We start from the raw sequence: 15936 nt of genomic DNA, 5'->3' as shown, positions 1-15936 counted from the left end.
ATATTTTTTTGTTAATTCAACAAAAATAATAAACAACTAATTTTTGAGAATATGTATTCTTTGTCATAGTATTTTCTAATTGTAACATAATATAACCTTAAATATGGATTTATTATATACTGTGAATAGAAAAGTTGCTCCAAAACCTTTTCTAAATCAAGAAAGGTATGTGATTTTTTTTACAATTAAATAATTTTATTGTATATAAATATTCTTTTTAATATATTAATATTTTATTGAAAATAAATTTCATAATATAACAAAAATATATAAATATATAAATATTTATTATTTACATTTATGTGTTATCAAAAATAAAATATTAAAAAATGAAATATATTTTATTTATTGTAATATTAATAATTAATTAAATATATTTCCATAAATTTTAAGAATTACATATAATTATTTTATTATTATTATTAATATATTATATAATATATTTATATTATTATTATTATTATTATAACATAAAATTATGTTTAATTCAGAGAGAATATATTTTTAAAATTTAATTCTTTAATGTTTATACAGTAATCAAATTTTTAGCCTGTATGAGGGACAATCTTTATGTTCATTATCTAGTCGTAATATTGTTGCTTTTACTACAACTACAGAGTTAGATGATAATAATGGAAAAACATGGGGATCTCATGTTTATGTTTGTGACTTGAATATGCCTTGGCATACTCATAAGTATGAAATATTTATAAATAATTTATTATTTATATTTTATTCAAAAAATTTCATAAAATTAATTATTATTATATGTAATTAGAGTGTTATCAAACAAAAATATTATCACTGCATTAGAATGGGATTTGTCAGGTGATAAATTAGTTGTTGCTGATTCTATTGGAAATATTCAATTATGGATGTTCAAAGATCATGTTCTTAATGATTGGGTATTAATTGGCTCTACCTGTTTTGTTGGTGAACATATATTAGGTGCAGCTTGGTTTCACAATGGGAAAAAGGTATTTCTAAAATATTAAGAAGTTCTTTTTATTATTGTTTTTGATGAATTTGTTTTATAGGAAAAAATTTGATTTTTTAGACAGGACTGGTAACAGAAAAAAAGGATAGTATTCATTATAGTGAAAAATTTAATCATTTACCTTTTGCTCCCTCCGTAAGACAATTTGGAGGCAGAGCAGCAGAGGGTGTATTAGTAGTTTCAACAACAGGCATGGTTGGTGCTGTTATGATTACAAAAGATTTTCAAAATCCTATTTGCTCCTCTACAGAGAGTTTAGGCAGCACAAGACACAGGATAACAGCAGTTGATTTATGTTATGGAAAAAGTATAATATATTATTTGTAAAACAATGTTAAAATAATTATTTTTTTTTAACATTGATTAATATAAGATTTTGTAAACTTTTAGATGGTCATATTTTAGTAGCCATAAGTAGTGGAAATATTTATTTACCAATTAGATGTTATAGGGTGTTAGTACGTAAAAATGATGATAAATGTACTATAACTTCACAAGCATTGCCTAGTTTTTTTCTACAAGATGGTGCACCAAAAGACAATACATGTATGATTAAATAATTTTTTTTAATTATATATTGTGATATATGAAAAATAATAAAATTATTTTCTTAGATACAAGTGTAACACATTTGAAGTTTGTAGTCAGAGAAGATGCAGATTCTTTAGTTATAGCTGTAAATAGTGATAGTGGTGGTATAGTGGAAGTATGGGAATTGAGAGAAAAATCACAACCAGTTCACAAATTATTTCAGCCTAAAACGTTAGAACCATTTAAAACTATAGTAGTATGTGTTCTCCAATTTAAAGTTTTAATTGTTTTCCATACAACAAATTTAAATAATTTCAATTTAATGATATATATTTTTAATATATATTTATAGGTATGGCAACATCAATCGCAATATCGTTGTTCGTCTCCGATTGCAGCGATAGCAACTACAAAATTATCTATAGTTACCACATTACCTCCTCCAAGTTATGTTGTAGTAGCTTTAGCGGATTCATCGATACATTGTTTAAGTCGTGATTGTTTAAAGGAAATATCGTTTTCTTCTTTAAATATGGCATGGCGACCTGATGAACCTAATAACAAATATTTTAAAAGTTCCGTTTCGATAACCAATATAGATATATCTTGGCTTGGTTGTGTACTTTTAGCTTGTGATACACGCGGAAATCTTTATTTATATAAATTATTACCTGATGGAGGTAATTTATTTTTTGATCTAAAAATTTATATAAAAAAAAAAATTAGAAAAGTAGTCTTAGAAAAGTAAAGATTATATTAAAAAAATTTTCTTATAGGACCATCATTAACATTAAGTTATGCTTGTACACTATTAGAATATTGTTTAGTAACGGGATTAGATTGGTTGGATGTACTCTTGTGTTTAAGATCTTCGATGATCGAGCCATTGTGCGATAGATTGGATGTTTCTTTTAATAGACAATTGCAGCCTATACAACAGTATCATTATATTCAATTTCTTTGCATCAAAATATCATTATACAGGTTTCATATTATTTCTTAAATAAATTTTCATGTTGATTTTACCTTGCTTCATATTAAGTAATGATATATTTTTAGAATGCTAGTATCAGGACAAAGTAAAGCTGCCGATTTGTCATCATTACTTATGATACATTCGGTAGCAACCGCGTTTAAATCATTATTACGGCCGTCAGATTTAATTTCTCATGATAAGGGACCAGCAGAGAGCTTAGCAACAGTAATTAATGAAGCAATTACTGATGTAGATAAGGTAAAATCAAAATATTTTTTTTTTTGCGGCAAAAATTTTAATAAATTTATAATCATAATGTATATTGATATAATCATTATGTATAATCATATATGTATAATTATGTATAATTAGGTACTTTTACATCTCGATCCTAAAGAATTTACTGTGGAACCAAGTACGTTACAATCGTTACAACAATTGATTCAATGGGTCGCAGATCTGGCTTTAAATCTTCTGGCTCGTCTTCCAGAACAGAGATTGCAAATGAAGTCTGGTGGTGTTAGTATTGGAAATAAATTCTGAATAATATATTAGTCAAAATAGCATAATTGTATTAATTTTTTCTTTTTATTTGATGCAGTATGAACTTCTAAAAGATCATAAAGCCTTGAATACATTAAGAGAATTACTTGTGATAATACGTATATGGGGTTTACTGCGTCCTTCGTGTCTTCCAGTATTTCTTCGTAGTGCTGATAATCTCGATGTATTGGCCCTTTTATTCCGTTTATTATCAAAATTGGTTCAACCAAATGGTGATGGTCAAACTCAACAAATAGATGATGGTCTAATTGGTAAGTTTTTTCATGATATATATATAATATGTATGTAATATATAGTATATATATTATATATGATATATATAGTAATATAAATATTAATGTAATATTTATATGTATAATAAAATTGCGATATAATATTTATAAATAATCATTTCAAGTTTATCATTGATATTGGTCGGAAGTAAGATAAAACCACATCCTCGTATTTAAAAAGGAAATTGTAGATTTTTTCGTGGCGATAAATGTATAGAGTAGATATTATGTGCCAGTGTGCATAAAAACATATTGTGCGATAGTATTATAATTTTTAGATTTTTATTAATTTTAATTTTTATTTTTTAAAATGAATGACAAATTTGCGGTAAAACATACGAACTCAATAAGTTTAAAAAAACAAAAATTGTTATTGAAGGAAAGTGAATCAAATAATTGTTTCTCGTATTCACCGTATAAATTAACTATATTCTGTATTGTATCATGCTGTATATTTTTTATTTATTGGTTCGTATTGACGCCCCTTTTAATTAATACTTTAGTCAATTATCATTCAAACAAGATTGAAATTTGGTTGGTTTTATATTGGCTCATTGCATTTCTAATTTGGCTTTTCATTATGTTGTGTTTGATTATTATTTGGAAATGTGTTGAAATTAAAAGCAATAATAAAATAAAATTGCAATCTTATGGTACGAACAGTACTCTGAAATCCGGATCTTTAATCAATACTAAATTTGATTATTCGCAAAATGCGAAACTGAAAGATAAACCATTGAATGATTTAATTATTGATAAGAATAAAATTTCACATGATAAATTAAATATTAATAATTCCGATGAATATCAATATAACAAACTTAAAAGATATAGAGATCTTCCGCCTTTAGTGATTCATCGTCGTAATTCGGGCAATGATATCGAACATACTGGAATTGTGAATGTGAAAAAGAATATTAACGAAAGTATAAATGAGAATAACGAAGATGAATATCTATTAAAGTCTGGAAACAATTATCTGAAGAACCAAAAAGAATCGATAAAAGATTATTTAAAATTGGTAACAGTTACTCCACAAGATGAATCGGATACAAAAACACCAAAAGAATCTCTTTCACCAAGAGAATTGTTTTTTATTGATCTTATAAGAGAAGCTGAGAAAGCTGAACGAAATAGAGAAAATAATCCTCAAGAAACTGAGAAGAAACATTTTTTCTCTGATGACTTTTCTCCAACTGAAAAAGATGTAAATAAAAATTTAAAAGAAGAGAAAAAATTAATAGAGAATTTAACAGATCACAAAACATATTTTATTGCGGATATAAAAAGTCCAAAAAGTGAAAAAACTGAAGTATTTTTAAAAATCGAGTCGAATTATGAATCAGCTAAAAAATGGTCCATGAATTTAAACGATAGAAAACCAGTTCTTGTATTAGGAAATACTTCTAAAGATGAAGAAAATGAAAATTTAAAAGATAAAATTATTCTATTCGAAATATAATTAAATATTTTCTAGTTTAATAAAGATTTAAATTATTATTTTATTATTTTATTATTAGATTATTATTTTATTATATTAATTTCAAAATATATTATTACAAGTATATTAATTAAATTTATAAAATAATAATAAATAAGAATTGAAAAATAAAAAAAAATAAATTTTTGATAGAGATTATTTTAAAATAGAGCAGTGGAATGAAAAATTTGATAAAATATATTATTTCACTGATATATGATAATGCTTTACTTCCAGATGATTGTTGCTTGTTACCTAATCAAATTATGATACCTCAATTACATCAAGGCAATAGTATAACAGCTATTGCTACACCTGTGCTTTTTTATCAAAATTTTCCTTTGCAGGTAAAAAAGTTTTTCAGTACTTTCTCATTCACTATAAAGAATTTTTAATCCTTTATTTTTTTTTAAATTATAGTTAGAATATAGCATAGAACCAGAACAATTATTATTTGTACCTGAATTTAATCCAATTGAAGGTTGTATGCATAGTGGTCAGATTGTGGATGGTATAAGGCATTTGTATCTTGGAAAACAACCACTTCTTGTTAAGCAATGTACAAGGTATTTTAATGAATAATAGTGATTATATATTTATTGATATTTTTTCAAGTTTTCTTCATATAAAATTTTATATTAATTAAAATTAAATTAAAATTTTAGGTGTGTTGGAAAAGCTCAAGTTCAAAATATGACAAGAACAGCTGCAATTAGAGCATGGGATCAGAGATGGGCACGAGCTTGTCGTTGTGGTGGCATTTGGCGAATCCATAAAGCTTGTTCTTAAATAATTAAATAATTTATAGTAATATATATTGTGATTTTATACATGATAAGATGATAAATTACATTTTTATTTAAGATGTATTTGATATTGAACAAATTTCATTTCATATTTCATATGTAAATAATTTTTATTTAGATAGGTAAAATAATTATTAATTTAATAAATAAAATGATTATTAATTTTTATTATTTTTATTTATGAATACAATAATTTTTTTAAAATTTTGCACCTAATAATTAATCCATTGAGCAAGTGCATTTGTAAAAATTCTTTAAATATTTTTTTAAATGTAAATACATATATATATATATTGGAAGAAATGCAAAGACATAGTCCAATTTATTTTACAAAATTTTTCGTTAATCTATTACTGTTAATAAATTATTAATAAACAAATAATTTTTAAATTACACATATGCTGTTATTTGATAAACTACAGAATTTTATTATATTGTTACATAATTATGGAGATTCTGAATACATAAAATGCATGTATAAACCACAAGAAACAGAACAAAATTTTAATATTATTTTTTTTAAAACAAGACGGCCATTGAAAGTTTATTTGATATAACATATTCTTTTACAATTCTTTATTTGTTGTTAATGACTTTCTCCTTTCTTACCATTTACTCTTTTGAATTCTCCCATATTTGTTGTTGAAATTGGTGAGCCAAATATAGCTAAATGATCAATCCTTGTTACTTCACTACCAGTTTGATTATCTTTTACAAAAATTTGTATATTCTGTACATTTTGAAATTTCACATAACGCAAAGCAATTGGATTACCTTCTTCAATATCTTTTGCTGATAATCTACATAAAGAAATAATATTATTAGATAGATTTTATAATATATTAAGTAGTATAAATAATATAAAAATGATGAATTTACGTTAAATCTTGGATGCTTGTATTAGAATCTGCCATATCAAAATCAATTGTTCTAGGTTGATTAATAAACAGTTTAATATTTTTTGGTCCCTTGTCTTTGGGAGCTTTAATCTTTAAAGAATGTACTTTAACTGCTTGTGAAAATGCAATAGATAATATTAATTGTTCATCACATTCACTTTCCAAATATCCATCATCAGTACTCAAGCATTGTAAGAAATTGTGATCATCAGATTCATTTAAACATTCAGATTGTGCTTTTGTAATGAAAGTAGCTAGATCCATCTGCAAAAGATATAGTTGAGAAATTTTTGAATCATATATTTAATATTTATTTTTATTTCTAATATTTTTATATATAACAAAGTTGGGTACAGACATCCAGGGAAATATATGTATGTAAATAACATTTTTTATTAAGAAGAGAGTGAAAACATCTAAATATGGTACAAGTTTTATATTTTGAATATATATAATCAATTTTGTGTGATGATATTTACAAAATATTATAAAATTATGAATACATGCAGTTGATAAATCAATGGCTTATATATTTTAATTGATGACATTTTTTTTTCATTAATGAATAAGTTATAATGTTAATATCCACTGAAAGAAGGTTACCACAACTTGTTTATTGGTACTTATTCCACAAGTACAGAACTGCAGCAAGAAATATCATTCCAAAAATATGGTAATAAACATTATCACTATTTCGTACATGTCCAGATACTGGACTCTCAGAATCTTCTAAATCTCCAGAGCCATAAAATTGTAGAATTTTTGATTCCAATCCAGTTGGATCAGCTCCTTGACACAATCCCAATTTTGTTTGGTTACGGTAAAATATAAATGTGGGCATTGCACTAACTCCTTGCATAGCAGCAGTTTCCGCACACTTGTCTACATCGACTTTAAGAAATACTGCATTTGGATATTTAAGTGATAGTTGTTCAAATATTGGTGCAATTCGCTGGCATGGACCACACCTAATTTAAAAATTAGTAAATTAACATTATATTAAAATTTAAAAAATAAAAATTATTTTGTTTGTCTCAAATACTCATTGAAATTATTATAATATCAATTACAATTATATTAAAATATTATTAATTTATTAATAATGTTATTAATTTCAAATTGAAATATAAAATTAATATTTTTCACTCAAATCAAATTAGTAAATAAATACATAAATATAACGTATTAATAATACTAATATAAAAATATTATATTTTTTTTGGCTATTAATGGTACAAAGTAATAATTACTATTTAAATATATTTGAATATGAAAGAAATATAAAAATGAATAAAAATTTAAAAACTAAATCGATTTATGCAACAAATATGGAAATCAAAGTTTTCGGATTTTAGTAACCTTTTATTTAATGTAACCTTAAAAAGCTTACCATGTTGCTGTGAAATCAACTACCACCAATTTTGTACCCGCACTAGCCATTTCTCCATAAAATTGGCCATCATCATTGATTACGCGTACAGCTCCCATTGTATTTTTTAATATGATCTAATACAACATGAATGACGACAAAACGTTTCAACTATTATCAAAATGTTGAATGACTGGCACTTTGAGCATACAGAACCGCGTACTCGAATGCGTTTAATTTTTATGGCTAATTTAAAATGATTCAGGTTTGCGATTGGAAACTTACATGAAAGCACTTTATATATAAAATAGCTGGATGAATTGAAAATGCAACTAATGCTAGAATATATGAAAATGCGACTTAAATTTATTTTCTAAATTTTTTTCTAAATATTTATTTATTTGTATTATTTATTTGTCTTATTATTTATTTAAATTATTTATATTATATTTATTTTTTCTATATTATGTTCGAGATATGAAAATATTTTTTATCGTATATCTTTTTATAAAAATTAAAATTTGCATTCATGTTCAACATATTTGAATTTCTTCATCGAATCGAGTTCATTCTTCCTCTTATTAAAAATTATAATTTAAAATAAATTATAATTTGATAATTGAAATGAAGAAACATTAATTTAATTTTTTAATGTGTGCAATTGGAATTTTTTAATGTGTGCAATTGGAATTCATAATTAAAATATATTATATAATAGTTTAATTTTCGCGCGGATTAAATAAGAAAATGGAGAAACAATTTTAACCAATCAAAAGATTGCTAAGATTTAGCAAAATGAATCATTGCGCATCATAATGCGCATGATGTCAGTATAGAATTAAAATTGTGGTGACAAGTCGCATTTTACCAGTTGTGTGTAATTACGTAAAATTTTTATTGATAGATTATTATATTACGGTTATAAATAAAAATTATTAAGCTCTGTTTAATTAATATGTGTTTATTTAACTTAGTTATTACACTAAATTTGATTTGAATAGTGTTTTAAACTTTTATCGTTGTGTAAATTATCATTTGATTGGAATTTCGAAAGCGGGATAGCTTTGAATGTTTCTGCATATATTCATTAAATATTCATTCAAATGTGGTAAGATTTTAATAAAAATTAATTAATATATATTTTTTTTATTTTTTTATTCACATGTTGGAAATCGTTAGATTATAACCGATTCATATACATATTATATATATATAATTATTTCTTAAATAAGTCTATTTGTATATTCAATTCGTTATTTGTATATTTTTTGATTTACGTACAAGATTGAAAAGATCTCTTATAATTTAGCTTTTCCAAATTGACGATTCGAATTTATGTTCAATAAGTTTCGATATGTCGATTATTAAGCATATTCCTCAATTTGTATTTCGATATATCGAAATTGCGAGATGTCATTCTTTTCTCTAAACTTGTGACGATTAGACGTTTCTTTTCAAGTATGTGATTTTATTTATTTCATAATATTTATTTATATATATTATTATTATTTTTACTTTTTATACTATTATTTCATTAATACGTGTTTGTTCAATCATTTATTAAATATTAATGTAATTAACAGTTCTTCGAAGAATAATTTATTTTTTACTAATTTATTTGACTATTAGAATTCCAATTCGTATTATGGTCTTCTAAAATAGAACTTAAATTATTTTATTTTGTTTTACAATTAATCTTATATTTTATACATTTACATACATAAGATTTAATTTTCTTTTGTGCAGATGAATAGCTGATTGCTGAGATTACTTTAGGCGGGAAAAAGGATTTTCAATATGGACGCTATGATGATAATTTGTTTCATGGAGAAGAGGTAAAGTTTAAATTGCTATATTGAAAAAAGATATATATAACTTTTTATTGAATTACTAGTTGTATAATACCTTTATAATTCTATAATTTATAATTACTATATATAATTATTGGAAATATAAATGATAATAAAAAAATTTTCAAATATTTCTAATATGCTATAAGAATATGTCATTAATTTTAATAATTAATTCTTTTAAAAGTAGCAGTATTTTTTTAAACATATGCTTGATAGGAAGAAAAATGAGAATATATATATATATTTTTTTCATTTTCTATATTCACTAATTTTATTGTTATTTTATTTCCAGATTATTGTGATTGCGTGCAATGCAATCATTAGAGTCAGTGTTTGTGTAATAATGTTTTTAATATTTTTTAGAACACAATAGCTTTCATTAAATTTAATAATAGTTCTATACGAAATAGAGTCAGTGTTTGTTCGTCGATTATACAATAATGAACGGACACGTTAATACCTTTTTATTATTTTTTTCTTGAAATATTCGTTTTCGGTTGTATAGAGTCAGTGTTTCTTTTAAGAAAATATAAGGCGATTATCCATTATGCCAAAAGGTAATTATTTTTATATAATTTCTTATCAATTTTATTCTTTATATTTTACTTTAATTGTTAATAACAATAAAAAGGAAATTAATATTTTGTTACAGATTTTCTCCCAGTTTTGACGTTCTTTTACAATGACTTTTTTTTTGAATCAAGGCATCATCAATAGCAACGCACATGCTTCGAATTCATTGGTGAGTCATATACATTTTTATTTTTCTGATTCTTCTAGTCGTTTAATCATATCATAATAATCATAGAAAGTACAGATTAGATGTAAGATCTTTTATAAGATTTTTTTATATTTAGTCTGTGCTAAAAGATTCGAATCTGCGCGAGCACTCATAGAATTTTTACACGAATTGATTATCAGCGCCATCTCGTAGCAGTTAAAGATACTTGTTCGAAAGCAAGATAAAGTAGGATAAGAATTAACGATGAGAGCCATCTCTCGAATACTTTCGAAAACACATCTTTTTATTAAACTCAAGAGATGGCGCCAGTAGCAATTTTTATCCTATTTATGTTCTCTTTCCATTGTTTGCTATCCTTATCTAAATGTATTTTATTTGCGATACCCAAGAGATGGCGCCAGTAGCAACTTTTATCCTATTTATGTTCTCTTTCTATTGTTTGCTATCCTTATCTAAATGTATTTTATTTGCGATACCCAAGAGATGGCGCCAGTAGCAACTTTTATCCTATTTATGTTCTCTTTCTATTGTTTGCTATCCTTATCTAAATGTATTTTATTTGCGATACCCAAGAGATGGCGCCAATAGCAATTTTTACCCTATTTATTTTCTCTTTCCATTATTCACTTTCTTTATCTAAATGTATTTTATTTGCGATACCCAAGAGATGGCGCCAATAGCAATTTTTACCCTATTTATTTTCTCTTTCCATTATTATTTGCTTTCCTTATCTATATGTATTTTATTTGCGATATTCTGAAGATGGCGCTGATTGTCTATACTTACTATTCTTATACGTAATATCATATATTTAAATAATTATTTTTAATTTTAACTTATTTAAAACTTTATTTAAAACTTTTATTTACAAAGAAAATATATAATAGATAATAATTAATAATGATAAATATCGATAACATTATTTTAAGATAAATATTCATTATCGATAAATATTATAATTTTTATAACAGTTCAGATTTTTAAAATTATCGAATATATTATTATTACTTTTTTATATATATGTATATATCATCAACATATCGGTACTATAAATCGACCAAATAAAATTTTACCTCTTCCAAACTTGACGCCTAAATAAATTTTGCATCGGGGGCAATAATGCACTACATCTTTATATTTAGTCGTAATATATGGTATCATACACATGCTAAAATTTAATTCCATCTTCTTTAAATCTTCAATTATTTTTATTCGAATACTTTTTTTTTAAATATATACTCACCATATTGGGACGAAAGCTGCAGAAATAGCACGCGTTGCACCAGTAGTATGGCGATGAATTTCTGTTTTTATATAACTTAAACAATTTGGGCACGTTGTTACATATGGATATTTATCGAATTCCGTGTGTTCTGTGAATTATAAACTTACCATATTACAATATTATTAATATTTATACTAATTATCATTAATATTACAATTTAACATCATTCAATATAACGATATTATTTTATTACTTTGTATTTTGAAATTATTGATTAAAGTGAAAAGTGATAGCTATCGAGCATTCGTAAAAATAATATTTTTTTCAATTTTACTTGCCTGAAAACGAATGAGGAATTTTATGTAAATGACTCACTCTTTCAAAAAATTTTCTAAATTTTTCAAACTTTATAGGAAACTTAAACTTAGAACGACTTTTTTCAAAATCGTAAAAAAATTCGCTTATACGATGTCTTATACTCTCGATTTTATAGGGTGGCGCGTAAATGTCTAGAAAATAAAGATTTCATATAATTTTCAACAAGAATAGATTTGGAGACGTTAAAAAATTAAATTTACAAGTTATTCAATAAAAAAACTTAAATATTCAAATACAGTCTTATCTTCCGCGAAGATAACTTTATTCGTTAATTTTAAACATACGCAAGATTTTCCTCTCGTTTTCCTCTTCGTATTCCTCGATCATGATCAATCGTTTTTAAACATTTAATAACCAGACTTAATGTTATGTTGAAAACTTCTCTCTATTTCTTTTTTTTTATATATATAAAAGGTCTCTCTGTATCTGAAAATTCAAGTAATCGTTGAAACAAGTGAAATTTCAGCTAGTGCAATTCGATACAAGCGATACTCTCCAATTGTTCCAATTTTCTAATTTACCTCCTCTCTCTCTCTCTTTCTCTCGGTCAGTTTTTTTTTACCCACGTTTCTGTGCACGGATAAGGAAGGATCGAGTTACGAATCAGAGGGCGGGATGTCGCGAAATTCGCATGGTTGAATAGGGAAGGGAGGAGAGGGGGAGTGTACGAAAGCGTAGTAGTCAGGTTGGAAAACGATGAAACGGTGTACCTATTGTCCGGGGTGGCCGATTGTGAAACAAGGGGATGGGGGTAATGCGGGGTTTCAAAGGAAGCTCGAAGCACTTGACCCCGTGATAATCAATGGCCCCGATTCACCTAGCGCGGGTTTAATTTTACTAACCCTCGTGGAGAATTGGCGGCACCGTGCTCGAACGGTGGGAATCAATTAGGTGGAGGATTCGTGGCCGACTCGAGTGGGTTGCTCTCCCAAGTTTTGCACCAATTTTCACTCGCCTCGCGTCTTGGAGAACCGTCGTGGAAAATATGATACGTGATACGCGGTTAACAGGATTAATTTGGAATTTTCGCCCGATCGATTCTCGACCGGATATCAAAATTTTGACCACCCAAGATACCAGCTGCAAGTGCAATTGCCATCGATTGCCTTCTTTAAACGACGAGGTTTGAATCATTAAATCCAACCGAAATACTCGCGATAAATTAGAAAAAATTCAAAACGAAACGAATCTCCAAGGATTAAATTTTTAGAGGATACGTTTCTTAGAGAGAGAGAGAGTGGGTGTCGTTTAATTAATAAATAGTCGATGAAGAAGGGGAAAGAGAAAAAAAGGGGAAAGAATAAGAGGCACAATTGGGTGTATTGAATAGATAGGCGGAAGATAGTGGGATGTGTCGGGGGCGTAGGGGATATCCAGCTAAGAGAAAACCATTGTCTGGGAAACGTGAACACTATTTGCCGGCAAAGTAGATTAGGTCGGTATTGATAGAGAGGAGGAGAAAGAGAAAGGGAAAGATGGCGTGGCGGAAGGACGGGAGTAAGAGGGTGGAACTAAAATAGAGAGAGAGGGAGAGAGGTGAGAGGCGAAAGGAAGGAAGATGATGAGAAGAGAGGGATGAGAGAACGGTTGTGTTCTCAGAGAGAGGCCAATATAGACGCTCGAGATGGGATATAGCAATAGAATTTCGCTTACGAGGTATAACCGCGTTAGACGATGCCCTTTGTTGTATCAGTGCGCAATTGCCTTAAGTTCTGATCTTGCCCGATATTGATGTTCGAGAGGCCGGTGAAACCTCTGATAGGATACTAAGAGTTCTATTCGCTTTCGCTCCTTTCCTTACCGTGTCCGGTTAGTTACCAACTTTCTATTTTTCTTCTTCCTCCTCCTCCTCCTCCTTTTTAGCTTAATTCTCAAATCAATCGAAATTCGACCGTTAACTTTCGATCGAATCTCTCCTTATGAGAAATTAAGTTTTCGATTATCTCGCGAGTTTTGCAAGATTATAGAAAGGTTTCTTTTTTTCGGCACACCTGTCGTGAAAACGAATATCTCGATTTAAAATAAATAGCATTAAAAAAAAATAGAATCTTAATAATCGAAATTTATTTTATTATATGCTAATAGAATTCAATTTTACTTAATGCGTGAATGTGTATACCAGAAATAGGAATTTCACGGCGCATTTCTACCGAATAATAAGTAGAAACGTAGAATCCCGGAAGTCGGAATGTTGTAATTGAAGTACATTCAAAGTAAGGGAATATCGTTACGTTACACGTATATACGCAGTCCCCAAGGGAGCTCACCTAATTCTCCATTCTTAACTTCATATCGCTTTATCTGGCATTTTAGGGTTGAACTAGGAACTGGTGTAGAGATGCCAGACAGTCCGATATTCGACCATAATGCTGAATTTAATTAGGTGTCATTGCACCAGTTTCCATAATAATTCTCTTTCCCCGTCTTTCTTCGTTTCGCTTCCTTATCGAGAATCTTGTCTTTTCTCTCTCACTCTCTCCTTCGCCAGCAAACGAGTATTTCGCTCTGCGATAAAGAAAATTTAATCGATATTTATTTCTCTTCCAATTTTATTATCTTTCACTTAAGATAAAATTCTATCTTAATATTTTTTTTCCAACGTCTAATCTTGTTCGTTGTTTTCACGCCGTGAAAATCGCTTCGAGGTTTTGTACATTCGTTTTTCTTTTTTTCTTTTTTTTTCAATTTCTAACTTCATTCAAATTCCTTATATACACCACGCGTATTTAGAGATCTCGATACAAACGAAGCAAGGCTACCATTCTTACGTACGAATAAATATAAAACCAAGAGATTCGTAAAATAAATTTTTCCTATTTCGTTTACTCTTGGATCACGTTTTCTTCGCATTTTTTCAAATTTTCTCAAAGCCTCTGACAAATTTCACCGCGCGAACTTATTTTTCCATTCGAGAATAAATTAAGAATCGCGTGAAAAAATCGTGCAATTTCGCCCCAATACTCCGATATCCGTATCAATATCGATCGAGGCGGGTCAAAAATCGAGGAAAAAGATCTCGCCCGTATTTACAATGAAACATACCAAATATACGTACGATATATAAATATCATCCAAGTGGACACACTCGCACGAACAATATAGTACTGCTTATCACGAATATTCTTAAACTCTATCCCCATCTCTCATTTCCATCTTCATATCTCTTCCTCCCTATTTTTATTCTTATATCTCTTTTATCTTCATCCATCTCTCTCTACCTTCACTCGTATCTCCCTGTCGTCTCGCGATCGGGAGAGGGAGGGAGAAAGAAAACGGGTCGGTTTGGCAGATTTGGCGCTGGCGATTCGCGGTTGAAGCGCGCCTCTACGGGGGGAGGGGTTGGGAAGAGGGGGTACAAGCGTGTTGCGGGCGTAATTCAGTAATGAATACGTACGCTCGCGTGAAGTGGTAGCTGCTGATATGTAGTATACGTAACATCTGGCGGCCTATGAAATGCAGGATCGAGCAGCCTGCAGCTGAACGTTACGACCGGCAAGAGTTATGAGCCCCGACTCAATCTCCCACCGTCTCCATATAATTGCGATACTAAAATTCCCGGAACTTTGAAAGAACACGAACGCTCACTCTCTCCCTTCGCTCGATTCGTTATTGTCTCGAGAGGTGGCGTCGTGTTTTTTGAATTATTTGAAATTGTTTGTCGATGCCGTCTATTTCCAAGGTATCTCCAAGGATTGGAAAGAATTTTATTAAGCTTAAGGGGAGATTAATTAAGCTTTCCCTTTTTTTTTCGATTGTTTACGAATACCTTATAGAATTTCGCGGATATTCGAATTATTCGTATTCTTAAGTTGCGCTCTGAAGAATTCAGCTCTCTTAGCGATTT

General features: G+C 28.0%; 4 protein-coding genes and 2 long non-coding RNA genes across 9 annotated transcripts in view; 3 read left to right on the top strand and 3 right to left on the bottom strand.

The window, feature by feature from the left end:
- Window positions 1-20: 20 nt before the first annotated feature.
- LOC108000643 (mediator of RNA polymerase II transcription subunit 16) lies at window positions 21-5794 on the top strand. Of its 2 annotated transcripts, none has more exons than XM_017061102.3 (14): window positions 21-165; window positions 550-696; window positions 779-977; window positions 1058-1304; window positions 1388-1543; window positions 1612-1784; window positions 1881-2208; window positions 2305-2512; window positions 2588-2762; window positions 2877-3023; window positions 3106-3319; window positions 5058-5167; window positions 5241-5386; window positions 5486-5794. In XM_017061102.3, exons 1-14 carry the CDS (start codon window positions 104-106, stop codon window positions 5607-5609), a joined length of 2436 nt encoding a protein of 811 aa, XP_016916591.1. In that variant the 5' UTR covers window positions 21-103; the 3' UTR covers window positions 5610-5794. The 2 variants fall into 2 exon arrangements, with proteins under 2 accessions (XP_016916591.1, XP_016916590.1); XM_017061101.3 differs by having other exon boundaries at window positions 23-165; window positions 535-696.
- Window positions 3366-5051, top strand: LOC133667254 (uncharacterized). Its single transcript, XM_062084444.1, has one exon. The coding sequence runs from the start codon at window positions 3651-3653 to the stop codon at window positions 4800-4802; it is 1152 nt and encodes a 383-aa protein (XP_061940428.1). The 5' UTR covers window positions 3366-3650; the 3' UTR covers window positions 4803-5051.
- Window positions 5785-8197, bottom strand: LOC108000647 (thioredoxin-like protein 1). The gene is made up of 4 exons (XM_017061108.3): window positions 7916-8197; window positions 7226-7493; window positions 6506-6789; window positions 5785-6426 (listed from the first exon to the last, which is right to left on the bottom strand). Exons 1-4 carry the CDS (start codon window positions 8011-8013, stop codon window positions 6213-6215), a joined length of 864 nt encoding a protein of 287 aa, XP_016916597.1. The 5' UTR covers window positions 8014-8197; the 3' UTR covers window positions 5785-6212.
- A 2207-nt stretch (window positions 8198-10404) lies between these two features.
- The window catches only part of LOC108000705 (uncharacterized), a 306652-nt gene continuing 301120 nt past the window's right edge, over window positions 10405-15936 (top strand). The window contains exon 1 of one of the 2 annotated variants that reach the window (XM_062084417.1): window positions 10405-10489. In XM_062084417.1, the coding sequence (XP_061940401.1) occupies window positions 10473-10489 (17 nt within the window). In that variant the 5' untranslated portion in view covers window positions 10405-10472. The remainder of the gene's footprint in view (window positions 10490-15936) is intronic. The other variant, XM_062084420.1, reaches the window with a different exon arrangement.
- LOC133667307 (uncharacterized) lies at window positions 11309-11867 on the bottom strand. Its single transcript, XR_009832680.1, has 2 exons — window positions 11733-11867; window positions 11309-11657 (listed from the first exon to the last, which is right to left on the bottom strand). It is a non-coding gene; the product is annotated as an uncharacterized LOC133667307 (long non-coding RNA).
- Window positions 12054-15242, bottom strand: LOC108000704 (uncharacterized). Of its 2 annotated transcripts, none has more exons than XR_009832678.1 (5): window positions 15148-15242; window positions 14360-14597; window positions 13746-14083; window positions 12377-12518; window positions 12054-12223 (listed from the first exon to the last, which is right to left on the bottom strand). It is a non-coding gene; the product is annotated as an uncharacterized LOC108000704 (long non-coding RNA). The 2 variants fall into 2 exon arrangements; XR_009832679.1 differs by having other exon boundaries at window positions 15135-15213.

Source organism: Apis cerana, linkage group LG14 (genome assembly GCF_029169275.1).
Source record: "Apis cerana isolate GH-2021 linkage group LG14, AcerK_1.0, whole genome shotgun sequence".
In the NCBI taxonomy this organism is placed as follows: Eukaryota; Metazoa; Arthropoda; class Insecta; order Hymenoptera; family Apidae; genus Apis; species Apis cerana.
Note: the sequence above shows the minus strand (reverse complement) of the source record. Positions and strands in the feature narration are given on the sequence as shown.